This window comes from Colius striatus, chromosome 8, assembly GCF_028858725.1.
Source record: "Colius striatus isolate bColStr4 chromosome 8, bColStr4.1.hap1, whole genome shotgun sequence".
NCBI classification, from domain to species: Eukaryota; Metazoa; Chordata; class Aves; order Coliiformes; family Coliidae; genus Colius; species Colius striatus.
The window spans coordinates 38,717,558-38,739,311 of NC_084766.1; the positions used below are offsets into that span (position 1 = coordinate 38,717,558).

Below are 21,754 nucleotides of genomic sequence, written 5' to 3' on the forward strand. Positions count from 1 at the left end.
CAGGGCTCAGGAAGCCCTGCAAGAGCATCCAGGGCCCGTGGGAGGCTGGGCTGCCTCAGAACCAGCAGCATCTTTGTCTCCTTTACCATTTTCAGGACCTGATCCACAGGTCCTTGATTGGCAGAGCAGAGCAAGTGACAAGCAGACTCTTCAAGCGGCAGTGCCACGACATGCACCACGCAGCTCCTCTGGCAGGGGTAGCTGGGGCTCTAAAGGCAGCTTGTTTGGAAGTGGATACCAGAGGCAGTGCCAGCCCCAAAGACAACAAAGTATGAGTGATATATTGGTAAAAAACAATCAGACAAGATAAAACACAGAGATCCAGGAGGGAGGAAAGGCTCCATCGTTAATTAAACCACATTATTAGACACCAGGAAATCCTCACAAATCCATCACAACAAATCAGGTTCTACCGCCATGCAAGAGTTAGCAGAACCAAGCTTTGTTCTGGCAACAAGGTATAGACTCTCTCCATGCTGGTGCACTTTGAGGGCAAAAGATGACAAGAGAGAATGGCAAAACTTCAGGCAAGGAGTAGAGAGGCGCTTTCCCCAACAGCTCCAAAAGCACGCGGTGGAACACGTCTACAAGGTGTGGGGGAGCAAACCAAATGGAAATGTCTTCTGGGTTGTTCTGTGGTGAATAAATGAGAGATTGGCTCATGCACAAATTTTATCCTTGATTGTGCATAAAGCCTGCAGCGCATTTCTGAGCTCCCAAGGTGCAGCTGGCACAACCAGCGTGCTCTGCCTGTCTGCACAGCCCTGGAACGGAAGCGTCTGAGGAAGGAGCTATATGAACAGGGACGTGTGCTTGTGACTCAAGACTGGGTGTCACGTACTGACCAGAAAAGCTGTCGTTATCCCCTGAAGAGGCTTCAGCAAAATACACAGGAGGCTTCCTGTGACACAAGATGCAATGAATCAGTGGACAGATCCCAGTGAGCTCAGGGTTAGTGCCTGTTTGAGAATAAGCATCGCACTCAAATGCCACAATTCACACCCAGTACCCTGCTTTCCTCCAAGTCTCCTGATGACTAGGAACCAGCAGGTTTCAGGACTTGGGAGTGACAGAGGCCATCTGAGCTGTTCCATGAGAAACTGCAGGAGTGAGGAGCAAGCCCGGCACACGACGCAAAGCCATCCCTCAGGAGGCAGCTGCGAGGAGCTGCCACTCATGCCTGCCCCTCTGCAGCCACAAAGGCTCTGCCTGAGACGGGGGCTGTGGCAGCCGTGCAGCCCCAGGGCAGGACATGGGGCCCACCACAACTCCATCTGCACAGGGAGATCTGCAAGGCTGGCCCAGGGGCCACCTGCGGGTTTTTGGGTGGAGGAGGCCACTTCTACCCTCTGCTCTCTTACGCCGCTTTCCTGTCCACAGCCTCCCAGCTGCTGGTGCAGTCCCACTCCCATCCCACCTCCCGGCCCACCACGGCATGACTCATCCACAGGGAATGACGGGGGCTGAAATAAACCCCAGGCAATTTCTAATGCAAATGTTAATAAGACATTGGATGTATAATAATAACTAAAGTGGGCAGCTTTTACTATAAATCACTATCTTATGAAGTCTGATCCTCCAGAAGCCCCAAACAGGTCCCCAGCAGGGGTGCACAGTATCATGTCCCAGGCCTCCTTGCAGCTGAAGTCACTGCTCACTCTGTCACTCGAGATCATTTGGCAGAACTCTCTGCTCTGTAATTGTACTGCTACCGCTCCCCTGACTCTCAATGTGGACAATAAGGTACTGTTGAACCACATCGTCACTTGGATCTTCATTCTTCACCATTCTCCCTCCTGTGGCTTTTTCTGATGACACACTTAGCAATGTCCAAGAAAGAACAAAGAGTCACTGAATACTACCTAGGAGGCTGTATCCAAGGGAGATCACCCACAGTGAGCTCTGTGCTTTCTCACGTACCCACTCGTGGTCACTGCCAGATGAGAGATTTGGGCTCCCCAGGCAGGGGAGCTGCTCCTATGCGGGATGCTACGGGGAAGCACGTCCTTCACATCACTACTCCTGCAATTGCCTGTCTCCTGCCTGGAGGACCTCCTACACGCTGCACGACACGCTGCGGGGGGCCACGCAGGATGGTGCTGGGCAGCAAGTAAGGCCCTTCTCTCCTCCAGGGCTGGGGCTGCCCAGCTAACACTCACCCAGGCAGGGCCGAGTGGTCAAACACCGGAGGCTCTTTGCCACCCTGGGACTCAGAGATACCTCTCACCTGGCTGCCCCCTCTCAGTTAAGCACACTGCCCTTTTAAAAAGCAAACACAATCTCAGCCCTAGAGTGTCCTGGAAACACGGCAGGTGTCCCACTGCCCTCCGCTGCCAGCGCCAGGGCCGTGGCCAGCGTGCGCCAGGGCCGGCATCCGGCAGGGACGTGTGTCTCGAGACCTTCCCTGCGGCTCTGACAAACCCTGAGCCTCGCAGGAAATCCAGTACAGCACAGGGAAAAACAAGGGCAAAGACATCCATGGCATTTTAATATCAAAGGATTATGTTTCTAGCCTTTCTTTTGGGGGAAAAATACAACATTTATAAGAGCTGGAAAAAAACCCAAAGGATCAAACTTGTGTTGGTATCAAAGAGGATTCAGTTGACAATAGGCTTTAAGGGAGTTTTATTTACGGTCTATCTACTGGGTGGGCAGTTATGACCTTTAAAAAATGGATTAAAGCTTTTCTATACCCAGCTTGAGGCTGTGTGAATTATTAAAGTAACAAAATAACGAAGTCAAAGTACTTCTGCAAAGCAAACCAGGTTACAAGCCAGCTTCCTTCGAAGGGCTGGGGAGAAGCAGGGCCCAGGGCCTGCCAGCACCCTTCCGAGCAGGGACGGCAGCCTGCAACCCCAGCCCGAGGACGTGCTGGGACCCTTCCTGCTGCCGTGCTGGGGCTGCCGTGGCTCCCGCCAGCCCCTCCATGGCCACACACACCTCCTGCTGCCGTGCTGGGGCTGCCGTGCCCGCCATGGCTCCCATCGGCCTCTCCATGGCCACACACACCTCCTGCTGCCGTGCTGGGGCTGCCGTGGCTCCCGCCAGCCCCTCCATGGCCACACACACCTCCTGCTGCCGTGCTGGGGCTGCCGTGCTGGGGCTGCCGTGGCTCCCGCCAGCCCCTCCATGGCCACACACACCTCCTGCTGCCGTGCTGGGGCTGCCGTGCCCGCCATGGCTCCCATCGGCCTCTCCATGGCCACACACACCTCCTGCTGCCGTGCTGGGGCTGCCGTGGCTCCCGCCAGCCCCTCCATGGCCACACACACCTCCTGCTGCCGTGCTGGGGCTGCCGTGCTGGGGCTGCCGTGGCTCCCGCCAGCCCCTCCATGGCCACACACACCTCCTGCTGCCGTGCTGGGGCTGCCGTGCCCGCCATGGCTCCCATCGGCCTCTCCATGGCCACACACACCTCCTGCTGCCGTGCTGGGGCTGCCGTGGCTCCCGCCAGCCCCTCCATGGCCACACACACCTCCTGCTGCCGTGCTGGGGCTGCCGTGCTGGGGCTGCCGTGGCTCCCGCCAGCCCCTCCATGGCCACACACACCTCCTGCTGCCGTGCTGGGGCTGCCGTGCCCGCCATGGCTCCCATCGGCCTCTCCATGGCCACACACACCTCCTGCTGCCGTGCTGGGGCTGCCGTGGCTCCCGCCAGCCCCTCCATGGCCACACACACCTCCTGCTGCCGTGCTGGGGCTGCCGTGGCTCCCGCCAGCCCCACCATGGCCACACACACCTCGCACCCCCACGTCAGTGGCACCAGCCGGCCAGTGTGTCGAGGTCCCTGTTCCCCAGATCCTCACCGCAGGAGAGGTGAATTTTTAAGAAGGGGAATAGCAGGATACTTGTAATGCGGCCAACGCCTTCTCAGATTCCCAGGTCTCATCATGCCTCTCATGAAGCATTATGAAACTCTGAGTGTGTTCCCCATTAAAACAGGGGGTCACAAAACGTATCATACTCTGGAAATCCTCTCCTGGTTACTGCTCCTTGGGTAACAGCTGAAACCTGAGCAACTACTGGTGCTCCAGAAAGGAGCCTGTGCTACAGGAGAAACACAGTGCTCCTATTAAAACACTGGAAATTAGCTCTTATATGTATGGAGAATGTTCTACAATTGCTAATTGGAGTAAACATGGAATTGTGCATGACCTTCAATTGATTCACAGTGTCTTAAAGGTGATTCCATCCGTCTCTAGCAAACAAAAACTGTCCGGGTTTTGCAGAAATGCCACAGCCACAAGGGCCCTCTAGTCTCCTCAAACACGATTTCTGAGTTCCTTTTTCCTTAATTTGGTACAGTTCTTGCACCAAGGACTACACAGTCTGTGCTGAGAGGTGCACAAAATGAGAGTGGAAAGCAAATGCCTTGCCCAAAGCTGCCCATCACTACAAGCTCACACGGCCTCACAGGTCACTCACTGCACACTGAGCGGCTGCACTCCCACTTTGAGATGGACAGGACACTGGCTTCTTAATATCTTCCCAAATGTGGGCAGATAGTGCTTAAATCAACCAAAGCAAATAAATTACTCATAAACCTCAAGTAACAGTTTTCAGGTAGGTAGTTCTACATGTTCTGTAATTAAACACAAGTTGTAAATGGCCTCGTAAATTTAACAGGCTTTCCTCGGTATCAAAGGCATTTCAGCATATTGACACAACCACCCAGAAAGACAACAGATGAATCATTTCAGCATTTTTGCAAAAGGGATATACAGTTCTGACGCCTGATAGACTGCTATATACTGGACTTAACCTTCCTTTAACATAAACAGGAAAGGAAGCTGCCATGAGGAACAGCTCTCTTCAAAGCCAAAAAGGTCCTGCCCTGGGACCTCCTTTCAGGTTCTGAGCAGAATTCCTTTTCCAGCACCAAGTCCTGCTGCTCAACAGAATAGAATCTCCAGAATGTTCACATTTAGAAGTATCAGTTGTCTCATATAAGCTCGAAAAAGGTGTTAGCTGCTATTTTTTAGTGAGTTTTTCAGTTAAGTTTCAGTCTTTGGTGATGAGCAGAAGTCACAAGACACTGAGAGTTCCCATTCTCAACAGGAGCATCCGGGGAGACTTTCCTCTGCCGTTTACTTCTCCTTTACAGGGCTACCATAAGGAGGGACTTCAGCTCGTGTTTAGTCACTGGGCCAGATTCAGATTTTCTTACCCTGTGAGTATGAGCTTTCAATCAAAGTAAGATGGGAGGAACTTGCCAAGATGACCACAGCAGGAGGAAACAACAGAGTGTACAGCTTTCCTTTGCTGGCTCAGCCTGCCCTGTTTTTGTTAGCAGTGCTTGGAGACGCAGAGGCACTGGCACCGGCTTCTCAACTTCTCTGTGCTATTGCAGAAGTTTGACAAAGCGCGTTTGGCACAATCTCAAAGGCCATTTCCCTGCCCTGAGCTAACACCCAGTCCTGGCACAAAGCCCCACGCCACACAACCCTCCGTGAGAAGATCACGCAACCAAATCCAGCAGTCTTCATGAATCATCACCAGCACTATCCCTCCTACAGCTCCCGTCCTTCGGGTGCAGAGAGGGGCACAGTTGCTGCTGGGGCACAGTGGAGCACAGGCAGACAAGTACGGCTGCAGCAGCAGTGACACGAGGACACAAGGACACCGCACATGCAAGGACACGGCACTTGCTCACCCCCACCCCTGAACGTCACGCTGGCAGTGCAAACAAATGGTGTAAATGCCACAACCGAAGCAGCAAACAGCTATCTACACAGGGACTGAGTGAGAGTCAGTGAAAAAGGGAATGGAAAAGGAATAGAACCATCCAGCTTTCTGTTCATCACCTCCCACCCTCTCCCACATGCTTGGCAAAAAGCTTGTTAAAAATAAACAACAAAAACTCTTCAGCATAATTCATTTCTGAGTGGGAAAGAGCCCAAGGCTTCAGAAAACCCTCTTGACCACACTGTGCCAGGCCAGTCAACCACCCAGAACAACTTCCAGCACTTCCCAACTCCCCCCTCACAGCCTATAAATCCTCTCAGAGAACATCAAGAGCATTTGCCATGAAACGGTCGCAATTGTGCCTGTAGTTTAAAACACACCTGCTTCACCAAGATGCCAAGAATTAAAGGGATGCCAAATGGCAACAACATATTTTCCCAAACACATTTTTCCTGTGTTTACTTAGCAGCCATCATCTGACAATAAAAATAGCCTCTTTCAGCACTGTTACTGTTTCGATAAACCCTCAGCACGTAACAGCAGGCACTTGATAACACAAGACCGAGCGCTCAAGCCTACCTTGCCAAAGCTTCCCTTGCCAATGGCCCGGAGAATCTGGAAGTGGTCAAAGTTCACTACAAGGCAAAGAAAAAAGGAATTAAATTTGCGAATGCTTCACTGCAAAGATGTTGTACCTGAAAAGAAGACAAGGGGACAACTGGAGGGCACTGGCCAAGCTTTTAGTGAAAGCCACTCCCTTCCAGGGAAGATGCAGGACAGCAGTTGTTTTTCTTTCAACGGTCTCTTTTACCCACTTGGAGTTGCCAGCGAACAGGTCGATGAGGTTACTGAACGAATGGCACAGTGGGTGCAGGAGTGTGACGGAGATGCTGCAGCACATGAGCAGCGGCAGCGCGGCACAGCCCCACGGCACGGGCAGCCGCTGCTCCCAGCTCCTGCTGCTCCTGCACTCACCAGCCAGGAAGCCTGGCACTCTGTCTTCAAAGGCCACCACTTCGAGGACACGACTGACTTCCACTCTCTTCATGTGCATACCCTTCTGCACCAGACCTGTTGTGCCCAGAAAGGACAGCACAGCTCTAACACCTCAGCTGCTGCCCTCATCGGCAGCCAATGCACACAAAATGATTTTTACCAAACTACTGCTGGGACCTAATCTAACATCAGTCTTAAACAACTAGCAAAGACTGGTCTACTTATACCAATAATGAGATAATCCCCATTGACATAGAGTTGCAGTGCCTCACAGGTAACTAAACAAATACTGCCCCAAAAGCCAAAGGACGCAGCATCACTCTCATTTAAAAACTGCCTCTTTATACCTCATCACTCGCTGTGCTCACAGCTCAGTCAGGGACAGGGCTGCAGATGAAGCTCATGGTGCACACACACTCTGCACACCAGTGCTTTAGCTTCTGCTCAGTCCTGCAGTGGTCAGCCCGCTGGACTAGATGATCATTGCAGGTCCCTTCCAACTGAACTACTCTATTCCTAGCCCACTGTGCTCTCAAGGAGGCCAGACGTGTGCAGGAGTTGCTCGGCAGTGGACTGAGCTGCACCCTGATCAGCTCCACTCATCAGCCCTCAACATTTCTACCATGAGACCCTGACAGTGCAAGCAGAACCTCAGGATTCCCTCCCAGAAAGCTGTGAAGGCTGGATGAAGAGAAATGCTTGGCATGGGCTTGGGAATGTGCAGCATGAACAGTGCATGAGATGGTCAGAAGGCAGCACTGAACCCGTGTTTGACTGACAGTGGAGACCAAAATCACACAGGAAGAGTGGGAGCAAAGAATACACTATAAATGTTCCAAATCCCACTCCCAGATCTTAAATAAATGCACGTCTGCTACCTCTGAAGATGAGCTGAAACCCCACGCATGCCCATAGAGTTCCTCTTACCCTTTTGGGCAAGGCTTATATCCAAAACACTGTTTTTGTCACTTTCATGGGAAATTTTCTGCAGGAGAACTCAGAAAACTTTGCCAAATGAAGCTGAAAACAAGTCTGGGCCAGCTCCTACCACATATCTCGCCACACTCCCAGCCCAGTCCGCAGGTGATGCCGAAGGGCAGATGCACTGTCTGCTCCCCAGGAAGCTCCACCAGACTCCAGGAAACACCAGATGGGGAACCAGTGCTGTCCCGTCCCTCTGATGGGCCCCTGCACCTCAGCTACATGAGTGGTGGGGCATCTCCTCATCGCTCCCCTTCTCTGTGGGTGAACAGCTTGCATTCTTGATGGGCCTTGGGCTGAGAAGCCACGAGGTATAGGCAAGGACGGGGCAACGCCTGGAGCCAGCAGCCAGCTCACCTGAGACACAGCAGAAGCTGCCAACTGGCTGCCTGCTCCATCCCATCTGATAAAACCCAGCCCTGGAAGGAGCATCTGCAGACACAGGCTGCATTTTATTGAGGCTTCTCCTACCACCTCTATTCGAGACTGCAGTGAGCAATGTGTAACTGCAGTTATATGTCTTGTCCATAAATATTCTTGCTGAAGCGCAAAATGTCAGCACACACAATGCCAAAGTATTTGGGGCCCGAGATCTGATTTTCTTCATGTGCAAGCATATCCATTAATTGAAATTCTGTCACTAAGAAATACTCAAAGAGGCAACCTAGCTACAGAGAGCACCTTCAAAGCACAGCATTTCCTTGGCAATTAAGCCATCTGCCTGTGTTCATGATCTGCTATTACTCCAGGAGGGCAGTTTTTGACAATTCTTTGTTATAGTGTTTGGAATAGTGTGTAAAGAAGCATTGCTGCTGAGAAAACAAACCCCAAAGTGTCATTGCCATGTATCCATGACTACAGCTGCTCTAGAAAGCACGCTCTAGTCAGCAGTCAAGAAACAAATCTAGATATGAATATTCACCAGGCCCTTGAACCTACCAGCAAAGATGTCACTGTTAATAAATTAAGACACAGTCCTGCTGGTGTGAAGTTCAGATGTTGTTAGATGAACAGGCACAGACTCTTTTTGTTGTTTGCATTATTTTCTTCAGGAATCAGTAAGCAATCCCACTAAAGAAAAAGCAAATCTCAACATTTGAGGGAAAAAAAAAGCCATAGTAGCAGCATGTTGCTTTCTGTGCACAACACACTGGGGTTCTAAAAACGACAACATATCACTACAGAATATGTGATCGGCCCTAAAATAGCAACCCTGAACCTGCCTGGAACAATTACGTATGCTCCAGAGACTCCACTTTCTGTGAGCTGACAGGAGAAAGCTGTCTTTCACCCGCAACGAGAAGAGATGATTATTTGGGGGTGACTGGTAGGAGCCTGAGTCACAGGCGCCAGCGGAGGGTTTCATGCCACGCGCTCCCAGCGAGCGGGAGATGGCAGCTGCTGCTGTTCACAGGACCAGACTCACCCACTGCTGTGCCTTCAGCACGGCACAGCTCTGACAGACACAGCCTCTAGGTACAGAAATGGTTCTGGCTTGAGCCTGGACTGGGGGAACCAAGAGAGGGAGAGAGGGACCTGAGAACCACCTCCCACGTCCGAACACGAGGGCACGCGGCACTGCGGCACACGGCCCCTGGCGTGCTGGGCTGCCACAGCCCAGTGCCATCTGCTGTGCTGGAACGTCCCGACGGGTGTTTCGGCAGCTCCTCGCGACACGCTACGCTAATCATGCCCGTTGACTCCTCTGACAGCTCATTCTCAACATAGCACCTTCGCAGGTAAGCGGAAGTGGGGGCCACATCGTGTTGGTGTTCGCCAAGAGAGATGGGCTTCCTCCCGACTCTGCCTGGCACCAAGTGACAAACCCTGACTCACACGCAAAGATGAGCACCGTGTCCTGGACTGCCTGAGTTCAGCGCGCTTTTGTTCCCCGGCTCCAGTGGCGCGTGAGAAGGAGGATGGCAGGGATTCACACGGCTGCTGGACCTCACCAAACCTCACGCAGCCCAGTCCGGCCCACTGCACAACAGAGTGCCAGGTGCTGCACTGACATCTCTATAATTAAGATCTCATTGTAGTCACGAAATGTACTGTGTGATAAAGCAGACTGGATGCACAGCCTCTATTTTCCAGTGAAATAAAGAGAATGAAGAGTATCTTTCTCTGCGAAATTTCTTTACACAAAAGGATGAGTTTGCCTCAGTGTGAAAGGCAAGAAAAAACAGGCTTTTGTCTTTATGGTCGGAAAATTATGAATGTTCTCATCATTTTTGCCATTTAATCTGCATTTGTTTCCAAGATATCTGAGAGTATGGCAAGATAAAAGTACCACAGAGCTTCAGACACACGTGGACACCCAGAGAGGCTTCAACATCAGGAGCTGGTATTAATGTCCAATAGGACAACAAGGGATGAAAATAGAGGAAATGGAGAAAAACAAAGGATGCAGTTAGTAAACCTGGAATCCAAGATCCTCACATCTAGGGAAAACAGAAAATTTAAAGTCACGTTTTAAGGATCAAGTCAATCTTTTACTTATCTGCATGTTTCTCAGCTTCATCAACAAAACCAGGGAACTTTTCACTCCAAGAATGGCTCCCTAAGACCTAAAGACCTATAAAATTCTTTTTGAGTCTTTTAACAGCAAATTTGTAGGGCTATTATGGCATGAACAACTTTCTATCAATGTCTGTCGACATGTTGGCATAATTAATAGCATTTGTCTACCTATTATATTACTGCAATACAGCTTAGGAAGGAAGCAGCACGGCAATTGATGTAGAAACATTAATGTGTGGCCACAGTAACCACAAGTTTGCTGCCACAAAATACCGAGAGTTTCATCTCACAGAAAAGAGAGTTACAGCTTAGATTTAAAAGTCACGGTACAGATGGACCCCAGCCCGAGAGGGAAGGTGACTTCTGCTGAGCCCCAGGCAGTGGGCCAACATTGAGGGCAGCCACCACCACTGCTCAGGGAGTGGGATAGCCCCAGGGGAACACAGGCACAGGGGTCCTGCCATGGGGCAGAACGGTCATGAAAGGAACCACAGCAGGATTAAGAGAAACTGGGATTAGCAAGAGCTTTCAGAGGGTCTGAGCAAGAGGACTGGGCAGAGCCAGGAAGTACTGCAGGAAGCCTCTAAGGGAATCGTAGTCATTGCTGCAAATGGAAACCTCAGAACGCTTCCAAAGCAGCAGTGAGCCTAAAAACGTCAGCAGAGAGACAGAGGCAGGACAACAGGAGGACAGGGAAGACTTGGCATGAAAGGGTTTCCAACTGGAGGATGAAACTAGCAAATTGGGAAGATTGGTTACATCAGGGAGATCAAAGGCAAGATCTGAGATCAGAGATGAGGTAAAGTGACCTAGGGATGAAATCAGAGGTGTTTGATAGAGAGAGGGAGCAAAGGGCAACAGGGATGATCTCAGCAGTCCTCCCCAAGCCTGAAACCTTTTGGACACAAGGCATCCTTTTTTCTATAACTGGAAGGCTCCATATGGTATAAGAAACCACTGCTTTTCTTTCCATCCCTGGAAAAAGCACAAGCAATATGTTCAGTCTCCAGCATCTCGGGCAGATCTGTTTTGCCTATTCACATCCACAGAGAAGATTACATGGGTGAGAAAAATGGAAATACAGTATAGCATGACTGACAGGAGACTCAAGTAAGCATTAACTACCCAGGGATTCAGGGAATGCTGCTAGATAATGAAAGAAATTAAAGGTATAATACAAGCCCAGTGCTGTGAATGAACCCCTTTAGAAACTAATGATTCAAACACACTATTAGGAAGCAACTCTAAATCCATGTTAAAACAGAGAGTTATTGCATGATTAAAAATGAATCTCTGCGACTCTGCGAGGAATCAAATATACCATGCAAAGCAACTGCAAAGTCATTTTAGGAAGACTGGGTTATTGATACTGGGTACAAAAATGTTTGCATTGGCCAGAAAGCATTCCTAATTAGTACAAAAATACTGCTTGCATTGTCCAGGAACGCTTCCAAACGAGTGCAAGCATATTACATTAATCTGCTTCTCCATCAAGGAGCTCAGGAGGCACCAGACGCTGCAGAGGAAAACGCAGCACCTTGTCCCTTGTGTTCTGCATGCTTTACAAATGCTATTGCTGCTGGGAAAAAATATGTTACTTTGCAGTAACAACCCAGGGAGGCAAAGGGGTTATTCATTAACCACTCAGCTGAGCTCTCTGCCAGAGCTCTCAGTGGTCTTGGCCAAAAGCACAGGAGACACACACCTGCTTTACACACGCAGGCTGACGAACCAATGCCGCACAGCTCTCACACACATCAGCCTCCCTGAGCTCCGGGGTCAGATGTGATTTCAGAGACCGGTCGCAGGAAGGCAAGGAACGTGCACCAGAGCCCCATGGACCACCCAAACAGGTACCTGATATCCCAAGGCCAATCCAGAACACAGTTTTGTTTCACCATGCTCCCACACAGATGCGTAGTATTTCTAGAAGAGTCCTGCCTCTCGGCAAAAACTCTGGTAAATGGTCGGTTTTATGGTGTTACGGCTTGTTAAACAGCTTCCAAGCAAATCACAGAGTGGTGGTATTGAAAAAGCAATGTTCATCAGCCCATGGCAGACAGGGCACTGGTGGCTCCTGGGCCTGGGACCCCCAGCACTGAACAGCAGCCAGGCTGGGGCATGATGGCCCGGCAAGGGGCACTCTATGGAGGTGGCCGTGCGGCTCTGCTGAGGCCAAAGCTCATGGACCACTGTGTCCCCTTCCAGAGCCACTCAGGCTGGCAAGTGGCAGAGACTCCCACCAAACACAAACCTTCCTGCAGCAGGCAGCTCTGTCTGCAGAACCACCCGAGGAGCTGCTGCCCAAATACACGCAGCCATACTCCACCTTGGACAAAGTTCTTCTGTTCCCATGATGAGCAATGGCAGGCTTGCTGGGGCAGAACCACCATGTTACATTTGTAATGGAAAACTTTATATGCAGCTGGAATAAAATCTGCCTGGCAAATAATCAAACTCTTTCGGCACACTGAGCCTAAAGTAGAGCAAAGCTGAAGGCGTTTGATCACAGTATCATCTTATCTGGGCTGAAAGGACTGCTAATTAGAGCCTTACCAGCAATGACAGAAACACACCGTTTGTATCCCAGCTCCTTGGATGTGCCGTCGTAACAAACCCGAGATCTGCTTCCTGGGCAGACACATATATAAGGAGCTAACACTGAGGTGCAGGTTTTGATACAGGAGGACCCTGCAAACAAAGGCTGACGTGGCAGAGTCTCTTCCTCACAGCAGCAATGCTTCTGCCTCTCCCACCTGCCAGGCAAAAACCTCCTTTCATGAGGAAGGACAAGTGCTCTTGTAGGGCCCCCTCGTTGCCTGACCTCGGACCAAGGCCCTCGAAGCAGAAGGCTGACAGGTCCAGTAGGTATTTGAGCATTACTGAGAGCCTAGATCAGCTTTGCTGAGTGAAGGCAAGCCAAGATTTTTCCAGTTTTCGTATCTTCTATTAGTATTTTCAACTACAGACAGAAAAAAAACAAGGCAAAAAGCAACTTTGGGTGGGCCCACGCACAGCACCAGGGCCCATGCACAGCACCAGGCTCCACACACAGCATGGGGGCCATGCACAGCACCAGGCTCCACGCACAGCACCAGGCTCCACACACAGCACCGGGGCCCATGCACAGCACCAGGGCCCATGCACAGCACCAGGCTCCACGCACAGCACGGGGGCCATGCACAACACCAGGCCCCACAGGCGGCCCCAGTCCTGGGCCCCACGACTGCCCACGGGTCACGCTCTGCTCCCTCACACCAGTGCTGCAGCCCCGGGCCGAGGGATTCCCTGCACACTGCACTGCAGAGAGGAGACAGCAGAGTGCAGGTTGGAGCCCAAAGGGACGTGGGCAGCATGGGGCAGGCAGGTGGCCAGTGTGGGAGAGCTGTGGGTGGCTCTGGGGACGGCTAAGGTGCCAGCAGTGCGGGCAGATAGAGCAGGCACGGCATCCTGCTTTTCAGTGGCAGTCCTCTTCCCTGGGAATACAAAACCAGACAGCCAGCTCCCAGTGGGCCAACAGGTAAACATTTCAGACAGATGGCAATAATCACCATTGAAACGTGCATGACATTCCTTCTTGAAGGCATGGCATTTGCACTAGAAAATAAACCTAATTAAACACCAGATTCAGCTGCCATCTTTTATGGAGATGACAGATTGGATGTGTTCTCTAGCCTTTAGTTGTTTTGTTGCTTTTTTCTCCCCACTTCTACAGCACAGGAGATTTTGTTTCAAGTAACTAAAATTGATTTACAAAAAAAAAATCCTCTTCACAGCACATGTTTCTAGTAGCATAACATTAGCAATAAACATTTGCTAAATGTTACTTTACGGTATCCCAACACGTGTTAGAAATGATAAATGGGTGACTTTAGGTGCCTTATAATATTGAGGTTGTATTGTGTTCGGGGCTGGACTGTGAATGCTAAAAACTATAAAGTGAACAGACAGCATGTTAGTAAAGCTCAACAGTTTGTGACAAACTTTTTCCAACAAGTATTATAAAGCTGGCTGTACCAAAACTAATTCACTTCCTCCATTTATTTTCATTTTTTGCAGTACACAGGGAGGTGGGAAAGTCTCTCTTCTGAAATGTTCTCAAAACTGACCTTGACAGTGCCTCTGTGCACAATGAGGCCTCCTGTGCATTTTAAAAGGTAAATAAACAGTTGCACAAAATGAGATGTTTGACCCAAAATCAAGTTTTGTGATCTCTACTGAAAAATGTGGATTTTGGGCTGCTGAAGCCCTGTCATCTGCACAGCTCGTGCTGGCCGCAGCGGAGGCGAAGCCCCCAGCCCTGCAGGGTGCAGCACAACGGGAGCGTCTGGGCTTTGTCAGCCTCGCTTCACTTCCGTCCATGGGAGAGTGTTGATGCTGTATGTTTTGTCTCTGCAGCAGTAAGGTTTGCTGAGCAATGCCAGTTTAAATACCATTATGGAATTCTCACAGGAGGATGCAGAGACCTCTAGTAAACAGAAATATAACCCAGCCCGTAAAGAAACAGCCTGTTTCCAGGAAGACATTGCTACTAGACTAAGCCAGTCCCCATTATCCAAGTTTTCTGAGAAGGCAGCTACTAACTTCAGATGAGCTGGGAGTCCTCAGAGACTCCTGTGGTGAAGCAGAAAGCAAGAAGAAGAAGGAAATATTTTAAGTCTATAATAAAATTGGGGATGGAACAGTTCAGGAACCATCTCCAAAATTAAACTGAAAGCACTTTAATCAGGAATTCCTTTGCTAGAGGACGTTTTGCTCCTTTATGGGGTTGCATGCCCAGCCTCACAGAATCCTGTTCATCATTTCATGTCCTTAAACATAACTCCAGATAAATGTTTTTTACACAGCTGGCAAGAGAGTTTTTATGTTATCACAGCCCATCCTGAACTATTTGCTTCTAAAAGTCACCTTAGTCTGGCAGCCACAGCAGCCACCCACTGTAAATGGTACAGGCACCGTGTGGAGATGCTGCTGCCTGGGACACAGCCCGCCCCTGCTCTCAGCCCCAGTGCCACCAACAGCGCGTGTGAGCCCAGGGCCCAGGACTGCCCGGAGCACTGCTGCTGAGAGGCATGTGTGGGGGCATGGGCAACCCCCAGAGCCCACCCGCAGCACCCAGCACCACGCTGGGCTCTCCTGGGTACAGAGCCCTCATCACCGCTACCACAGCGAGGAAAAGAATCCAGCTTTTGTTACTCAGGGACATCTTTGGATTTTAGTATTATAACACCAGCCACACATACCATGGGGAAATGAAAAATGCCCCAGTGCTCGGCTATCCCTGGAAGGGCTGGGGTGCTGAGGCAGGCAGGGAAGGGCTGGCTCTCTGCAGGAGGCAAGGGCTGGGGTGCTGAGGCAGGCAGGGAAGGGTCAGCTCTCTGCAGGAGGCAAGGGCTGGGGTGCTGAGGCAGGCAGGGAAGGGCCAGCTCTCTGCAGGAGGCAAGGGCTGGGGTGCTGAGGCGGGCAGGGAAGGGCTGGCTCTGCATGGGAGGCTGCAGCACAGCAGCAGAGTTGGTCACACTCTGCAGAACCCGTCACCCGCTGCAGATGTTGAACCAGCATGGTTCCTTCCTTCATTACAACCCTCCTCATCAGACCTGCCACCTCATAAAAACTGAATGCTGCAGCATTCCTCAGCCTCCGCACCCGTGACAGAAACCTGCGCTGCACCCTCGAGCTGTATCCAAACTCTAAAATATTTAAGCCTATCCAGCAGTGCTTGGTTCTGAGAACACACGCACACCAGTAAGGGTTGCAGCTAAGCTTATGCAAAACCGCGTTCAAGTGGAAGGAGGATGTGTCCTAGCAGTTGCCAGAGTGCAGGTGTTTGCGACTTTTGTCCTCAACCACTGTTGCCCTTCTGCTGCTGCCACACAAGAGCTTGTACCCACCAAAAAGACCAGGTTCTTATGGGAACCTCTTCAACAACAACTTCCTTGTGTGTTTTTTTCCTTGGCAGCCAGGCCAGCACGAGCTGGGGTGGATAAAGCTCCAAGAGAGAGAGAAAAGACTGATTCACAGGGACCCACAAGCTGCTGTGTCTTACCTTGCTCCTGGGTACATACAGCAGGAAGCTTTTCTGAGATTTTCTTATAAAAACAGCTAGGAAAATAATTAATGCCAGTTTTTACTGCTCTGCAGGGAAGCAATTCTGTCAACCAACCTTAATTGCCTTGTTTGAAGTTTCTAGAAAGCACAGCAATCAAAGGCAGCAGTGCCAGCCCCACAATCTGCACTGAACTGTTAGGCTCCGTGGTGCACAGGGCTAGTGCTCTGTGCACCAATAAAACACACAGTGAATGGATTAGGAACAGGAGGAGCTGTGGCTTTCTGGCACAGCTTTTAAAGCAGTCACTATCTTTCAGTCCTGTCTAATGTAACAAGGATAGAATTTTTTGCATTTGTGCCATAGTAAGAGTTTCATTTGGTGTCCCAAACTTGCAGTGTAAAAAATACATGTTTTGGTACCCGAAATAAACTCAGGTTTTGTCATGAACTCAGTTCACTTTGTGGTTCTCGTTGTACAGGGGAAACCATGAAATAAGAAGTTAATTCTTTAAATGATTTCAGTTGACAATTTAAACAAAAGCTGAACAGCAGTAAAGCCACCTCTGAGGGTTTGATAATACAAACTTCTTCCTCTGTCCTGAGGATGAGCACAAGCCTAAACCTCATTATCTTCTTTTGGTAGCAACCTTCTCTGAGCAACTTCACAGAGCTGAGGAGAATGCGAAGGATTCCTGCTGTCCTCCTGCACAGGAACGTATTTTGCTCTACCTTTCGTGTTATAGCGTCTCCTCTATGTTAATCACTTTAAGGTTGCTAAATTATTCACCGTTCAGAAAATACATTTTCATTGCACAGAGTCGGCAATCAACAATGACTTCCAGAAATAGGTCACCCTCATCCCATAGAATTAACATAGACTTCATGTGCTTCCCCCCCGGTTTCCATTTTTAAGCTCTGCTCCACGTGAGGCTGGGCCAAATTTAAACTGTCTGCATTTTTCATGCAGCTCCATCAGACACCACAGTCTTCACAGTGTGTCCTGACTTTACATTTTTAATAAACGCACTCAGCACCACAACCAGCCGGCTGCCTTTCTCCTGGTGCTCCCACAGCCCACGAGCACAGCCATCACCCAGCACCACAACCAGCCAGCTGCCTTTCTCCTGGTGCTCCCACAGCCCACGAGCACAGCCATCACCCAGCACCACAACGAGCCGGCTGCCTTTCTCCTGGTGCTCCCACAGCCCACGAGCACAGCCATCACCCAGCACCACAACCAGCCGGCTGCCTTTCTCCTGGTGCTCCCGCAGCCCATGAGCACAGCCATCACCCAGCACCACAACCAGCCGGCTGCCTTTCTCCTGGTGCTCCCACAGCCCATGAGCACAGCCATCACCCAGCACCACAACGAGCTGGCTGCCTTTCTCCTGGTGCTCCCGCAGCCCATGAGCACAGCCATCACCCAGCACCACAACGAGCTGGCTGCCTTTCTCCTGGTGCTCCCGCAGCCCATGAGCACAGCCTTCACCATCGCCAGGAGACGACCTGTTTTCCACAGCCACCACCTCAGCTTGAGAAGACTCCCTCTCACCTGAGGCCTAACCATCACCACCCCCACCAGCAGTTTCTTTCACCTGCCTTAGAGGGGGGAGCAGTTTGTGGTTCTCCTTTACCTACATACCCTCAAAATGAGCATATTTGAACACGACATTTAAATAAAAGCAGATATTTTTTTTCTGGCACATTGAATTTTCTGTTTTTACACATTTCCACATTAAATGCAATTTGCTGAGGACTGTTCCCCAGCAAGCTGTTAGCCATAATAAGCCCAGGCTGCTGTCTATTGGGTGCACGTCAATTTCTCCTTGCCGGGAAGCACAGAAGAAGGACCCTGTTCAAGCGTTCTGTTCCTGCCATGCTCTGCACAGGCGGAGGTAGCACTTGCCAGCATTTGGTTACATGGAATCATACTGGTATGTATCTCCAGCCTCCAGGAGAGGGGATTAAACTCAGAGGAAACAAACAGCACACGCAAACAAAGTATAAAGCACAAAATCTTTAATGTACCATCATCGGAACTGATGATGAAAAGCAAAATCAAGACCTAAGCCCAGCTTGAAGTCAGGACAGCAAAGGAAACCTAGTTTGGGAGGTTGAGCAAAGGATGGAGGAGGACCACAGCATCACACAGGTGCTGCTGAGGACATGGACAGCCACCAGCCCTGGACCCTATTCCTGGCTCCGTCTCTGATACAATGTGAGCTGAACCAACTCTCTCTTTGTGCTGCTTGTCAAAAAGCCTGTTCTGCAGCACAGAGCACACCTTGCACTGTCACATACACACAAGGGTCTGATTCCCAACAGAAACTGTGCAAAGATGTCAGAGCAGAGTTATGCACAGACTGGACAGCTTGCTGGTAAAGCTCTGGAAGCTGCTCCTCTCAGTGCACCCAACAGCACAGGCTGTACATTCAGCCTCGTGAAGCATCAGGAGCCTGCCTCGAGGCAGACTCACACAACTGCACACCAGCCGCTCCCGCAGGTCCACAGCCTGGCACTGGCAGAGGCTCTGGGGCAGAGCCGGGTCCCTCGGGCAGAACGCTGTGCAGGGGAATCCTCTCTGTTTGTGATTCACACGATGAATTGATGCTGATCATGAGTAAAACCTGCCCTGCCATATGGGGCGGATTAATTACCGCATCCTGTTGTTCCCGTCGTAGGTCGAGGCGATCGTTACCAGCTCAGGAGAAGGAGTGCTAATAATAGTGTTGCCCACAACCTTACTGCAGCATTCAATGCAAACCAACATCAAACAGATTACTCTAATTCCTACTAACTTTTATCACTTGTATATGGAGAAACAGAGTTCACTGAAATGGCACAAATGCTAATATATGGCAGGATCAACTCTTCGTGCTTTAGACTTAATTATGTGCCGTCAGGTGGCACTTGCTATTTCTTCTTCCCTAGCTAAACCCAACAACACACGTTTAATGATTCCAGTGCACATACGCTGATGGAGCTAATTAAGACTCCCGTAGGGCCAAGCTCAACTTTTTCAGTGTTGTCTAAACTGAAAACAAAATGTTCTAGAAGCCATACTGCACAGCATAGACTCTCTGCAGACAACTTGCTCCTGTGAATCTGCAACAACCCAGTAATGTTTGCTTGGAAAAGTGAAAATACCTCAAAAGATAAAATACTGAACATCCTGTGTCCTAAGCTTTTGAAGTGTTTCACCATTGACTTCGGTTTTAAGAGGATCAGACTGGGAAGCAAACTGAAACCTTGTCTATATATTTTGAAATTGATTATGTAAACGCTAAATAAGGTAAAAGCTTAATTTAAAAATAAAAGCAATAAAATAAATACCTCCATCCATGACTTGGTATTGAATGTGAGAAGAGCACACTGCTCAAAAGGGTTAGAAGTGAACTGATCTATCATTAACCTAATCATGCCGAGGGCTCTGCCGGGACACACTGCCCAGGGCACTGCCGGGACACACTGCCCAGGGCACTGCCGGGACACACTGCCGAGGGCACTGCCGGGGGCTCTGCCGGGACACACTGCCGAGGGCACTGCCGGGACACACTGCCGAGGGCACTGCCGGGGGCTCTGCCGGGACACACTGCCGAGGGCACTGCCGGGACACACTGCCAAGGGCACTGCCGGGACACACTGCCCAGGGCACTGCCGGGACACACTGCCGAGGGCACTGCTGGGACACACTGCCAAGGGCACTGCCGGGACACACTGACCAGGGCACTGCCGGGACACACTGCCGAGGGCTCTGCCGGGACACACTGCCGAGGGCACCGCTGGGACACACTGCCCAGGGCACTGCCGGGACACACTGCCCAGGGCACTGCCGGGACACACTGCCGAGGGCACTGCCGGGACACACTGCCGGGGGCACTGCCGGGACACACTGCCGAGGGCACTGCCAGGACACACTGCCGGGGGCACTGCCGGGACACACTGCCCAGGGCACTGCCAGGACACACTGCCGGGGGCACTGCCGGGACACACTGCCAAGGGCACTGCCGGGACACACTGCCCGGGGCACTGCCGGGACACACTGCCGAGGGCACTGCCGGGACACACTGCCCAGGGCACTGCCGAGGGCACTGCCGGGACACACTGCCCAGGGCACTGCTGGGACACACTGCCCAGGGCACTGCCGGGACACACTGCCGAGGGCACTGCTGGGACACACTGCCGAGGGCACTGCTGGGCCAGGAGCGGCTGAGCAGTGGCACACATCAGCACTGCCAGGCTGGGAGCTGCAGGGACCACTGAGCTTCAGAGAGCTCGCCAGACACTTCTGCATAATGGGCCTTCCCGACCAGGGAACTGCAGCTCACGTGACCAAACATCTGCAAGGCTGAAGCCACAAAGAAGAGCAGGGCAGTTCTCAAGAGCTGATGAAGTTATCTGGTACGACACTGGGCTGCATGATGATGGTGCTAAAAATGCACATTTGGGAATGACGTTAGGAAATCCTGCTTTCTGAGAAACTGCTGACCAGTCTAGTCCTGAATTAGAGTGCTTTCTCCAGGCCTGGATGAATGCTGCAAGCCTGAAGAGAGCTAGCACCTGGGAAGTTCTGGGGCAGAGAGCCCATCATGTACAGAACTGCTGCACACACACAGGGAGCATGTGGTGTTTAAGGCTCATCACTGCTGCACAGTGGTGACAGAGGCAGAGCCAGTAATGGGCTTTCCAGCAGTAAACTCACAGCTCTGTTTCTAAAGAGCTTTGCTTGCACGCATTGCAGATGCACTGACCACCACCAGGACAAGGCCCAGCAACGAACTGCAGGCAGACGGCGCAGTGAGGGGCTCCTGTGGCAGCTGCAGCAGCTGAACAGCCATCTGGATCCTGCCACAGCTCCAGACCCCTCTTCTTGTGCAGGGGGCAAGAAGAGCAGCAGACTTCTCTGCTGTTCCTCAGCCAGCCACACCTGCTTCTCCTTCTGGCATCTGACCTGCTTTCCTAGCACGTGTGCCAACAGGATTTTCATTTCTTCCCCAAAATGTTATTGTCTACAAAATAATCTCTTTTGATAGCACTTAATAGAAAGGAAAAAAAAACCATCCAGGGCTGCTCCCCAGACACCCCCACAGCCCCAGGGCTGCTCCCCAGACCTCCTGTGAGGCTGGGGACCCCAGGAGGGGTGACGGTGCTGCCCCACTCGCATTCGATGGCAGCTCCTCTCCGTTCACAAAACACAGACACTATTTTTGGAGCTCCAGACTTGCACTTCACATGTCAGCAAATCTACATCTCAAAAATACATCCATTCTTTGCCTTGCACGCATCAAGTGCTCTGGGCAGCTGGGAAGGAAATTGTGCTTACTCACTGCAGCACTCAGCCAGCAGTCTGCTAATGGCACGGCTGTAACTTGTGCAGAGGCTGCACAGCCCCGCTGCCCAGGCTGAGCACTGGGGACACCCCATGTCTCCCCAGAAGTAGGTCACCACAGACCTCCTTCTGCCCCACCACCAGCCCTGAGTCCCCTGGCTGCCTTCTGCTCCAGCTAAAGGCTTTGCTGCTTGGA

General features: G+C 51.2%; 1 protein-coding gene across 1 annotated transcript in view; it reads right to left on the reverse strand.

Annotated features, from left to right (window-relative positions):
- Nucleotides 1–21,754, reverse strand: part of STK32C (serine/threonine kinase 32C) — a 69,994-nt gene that overhangs the window by 25,500 nt on the left and 22,740 nt on the right. The window contains exon 2 of the mRNA XM_062001219.1: nucleotides 6,264–6,319. Within this exon, the coding sequence (XP_061857203.1) occupies nucleotides 6,264–6,319 (56 nt within the window). The remainder of the gene's footprint in view (nucleotides 1–6,263; nucleotides 6,320–21,754) is intronic.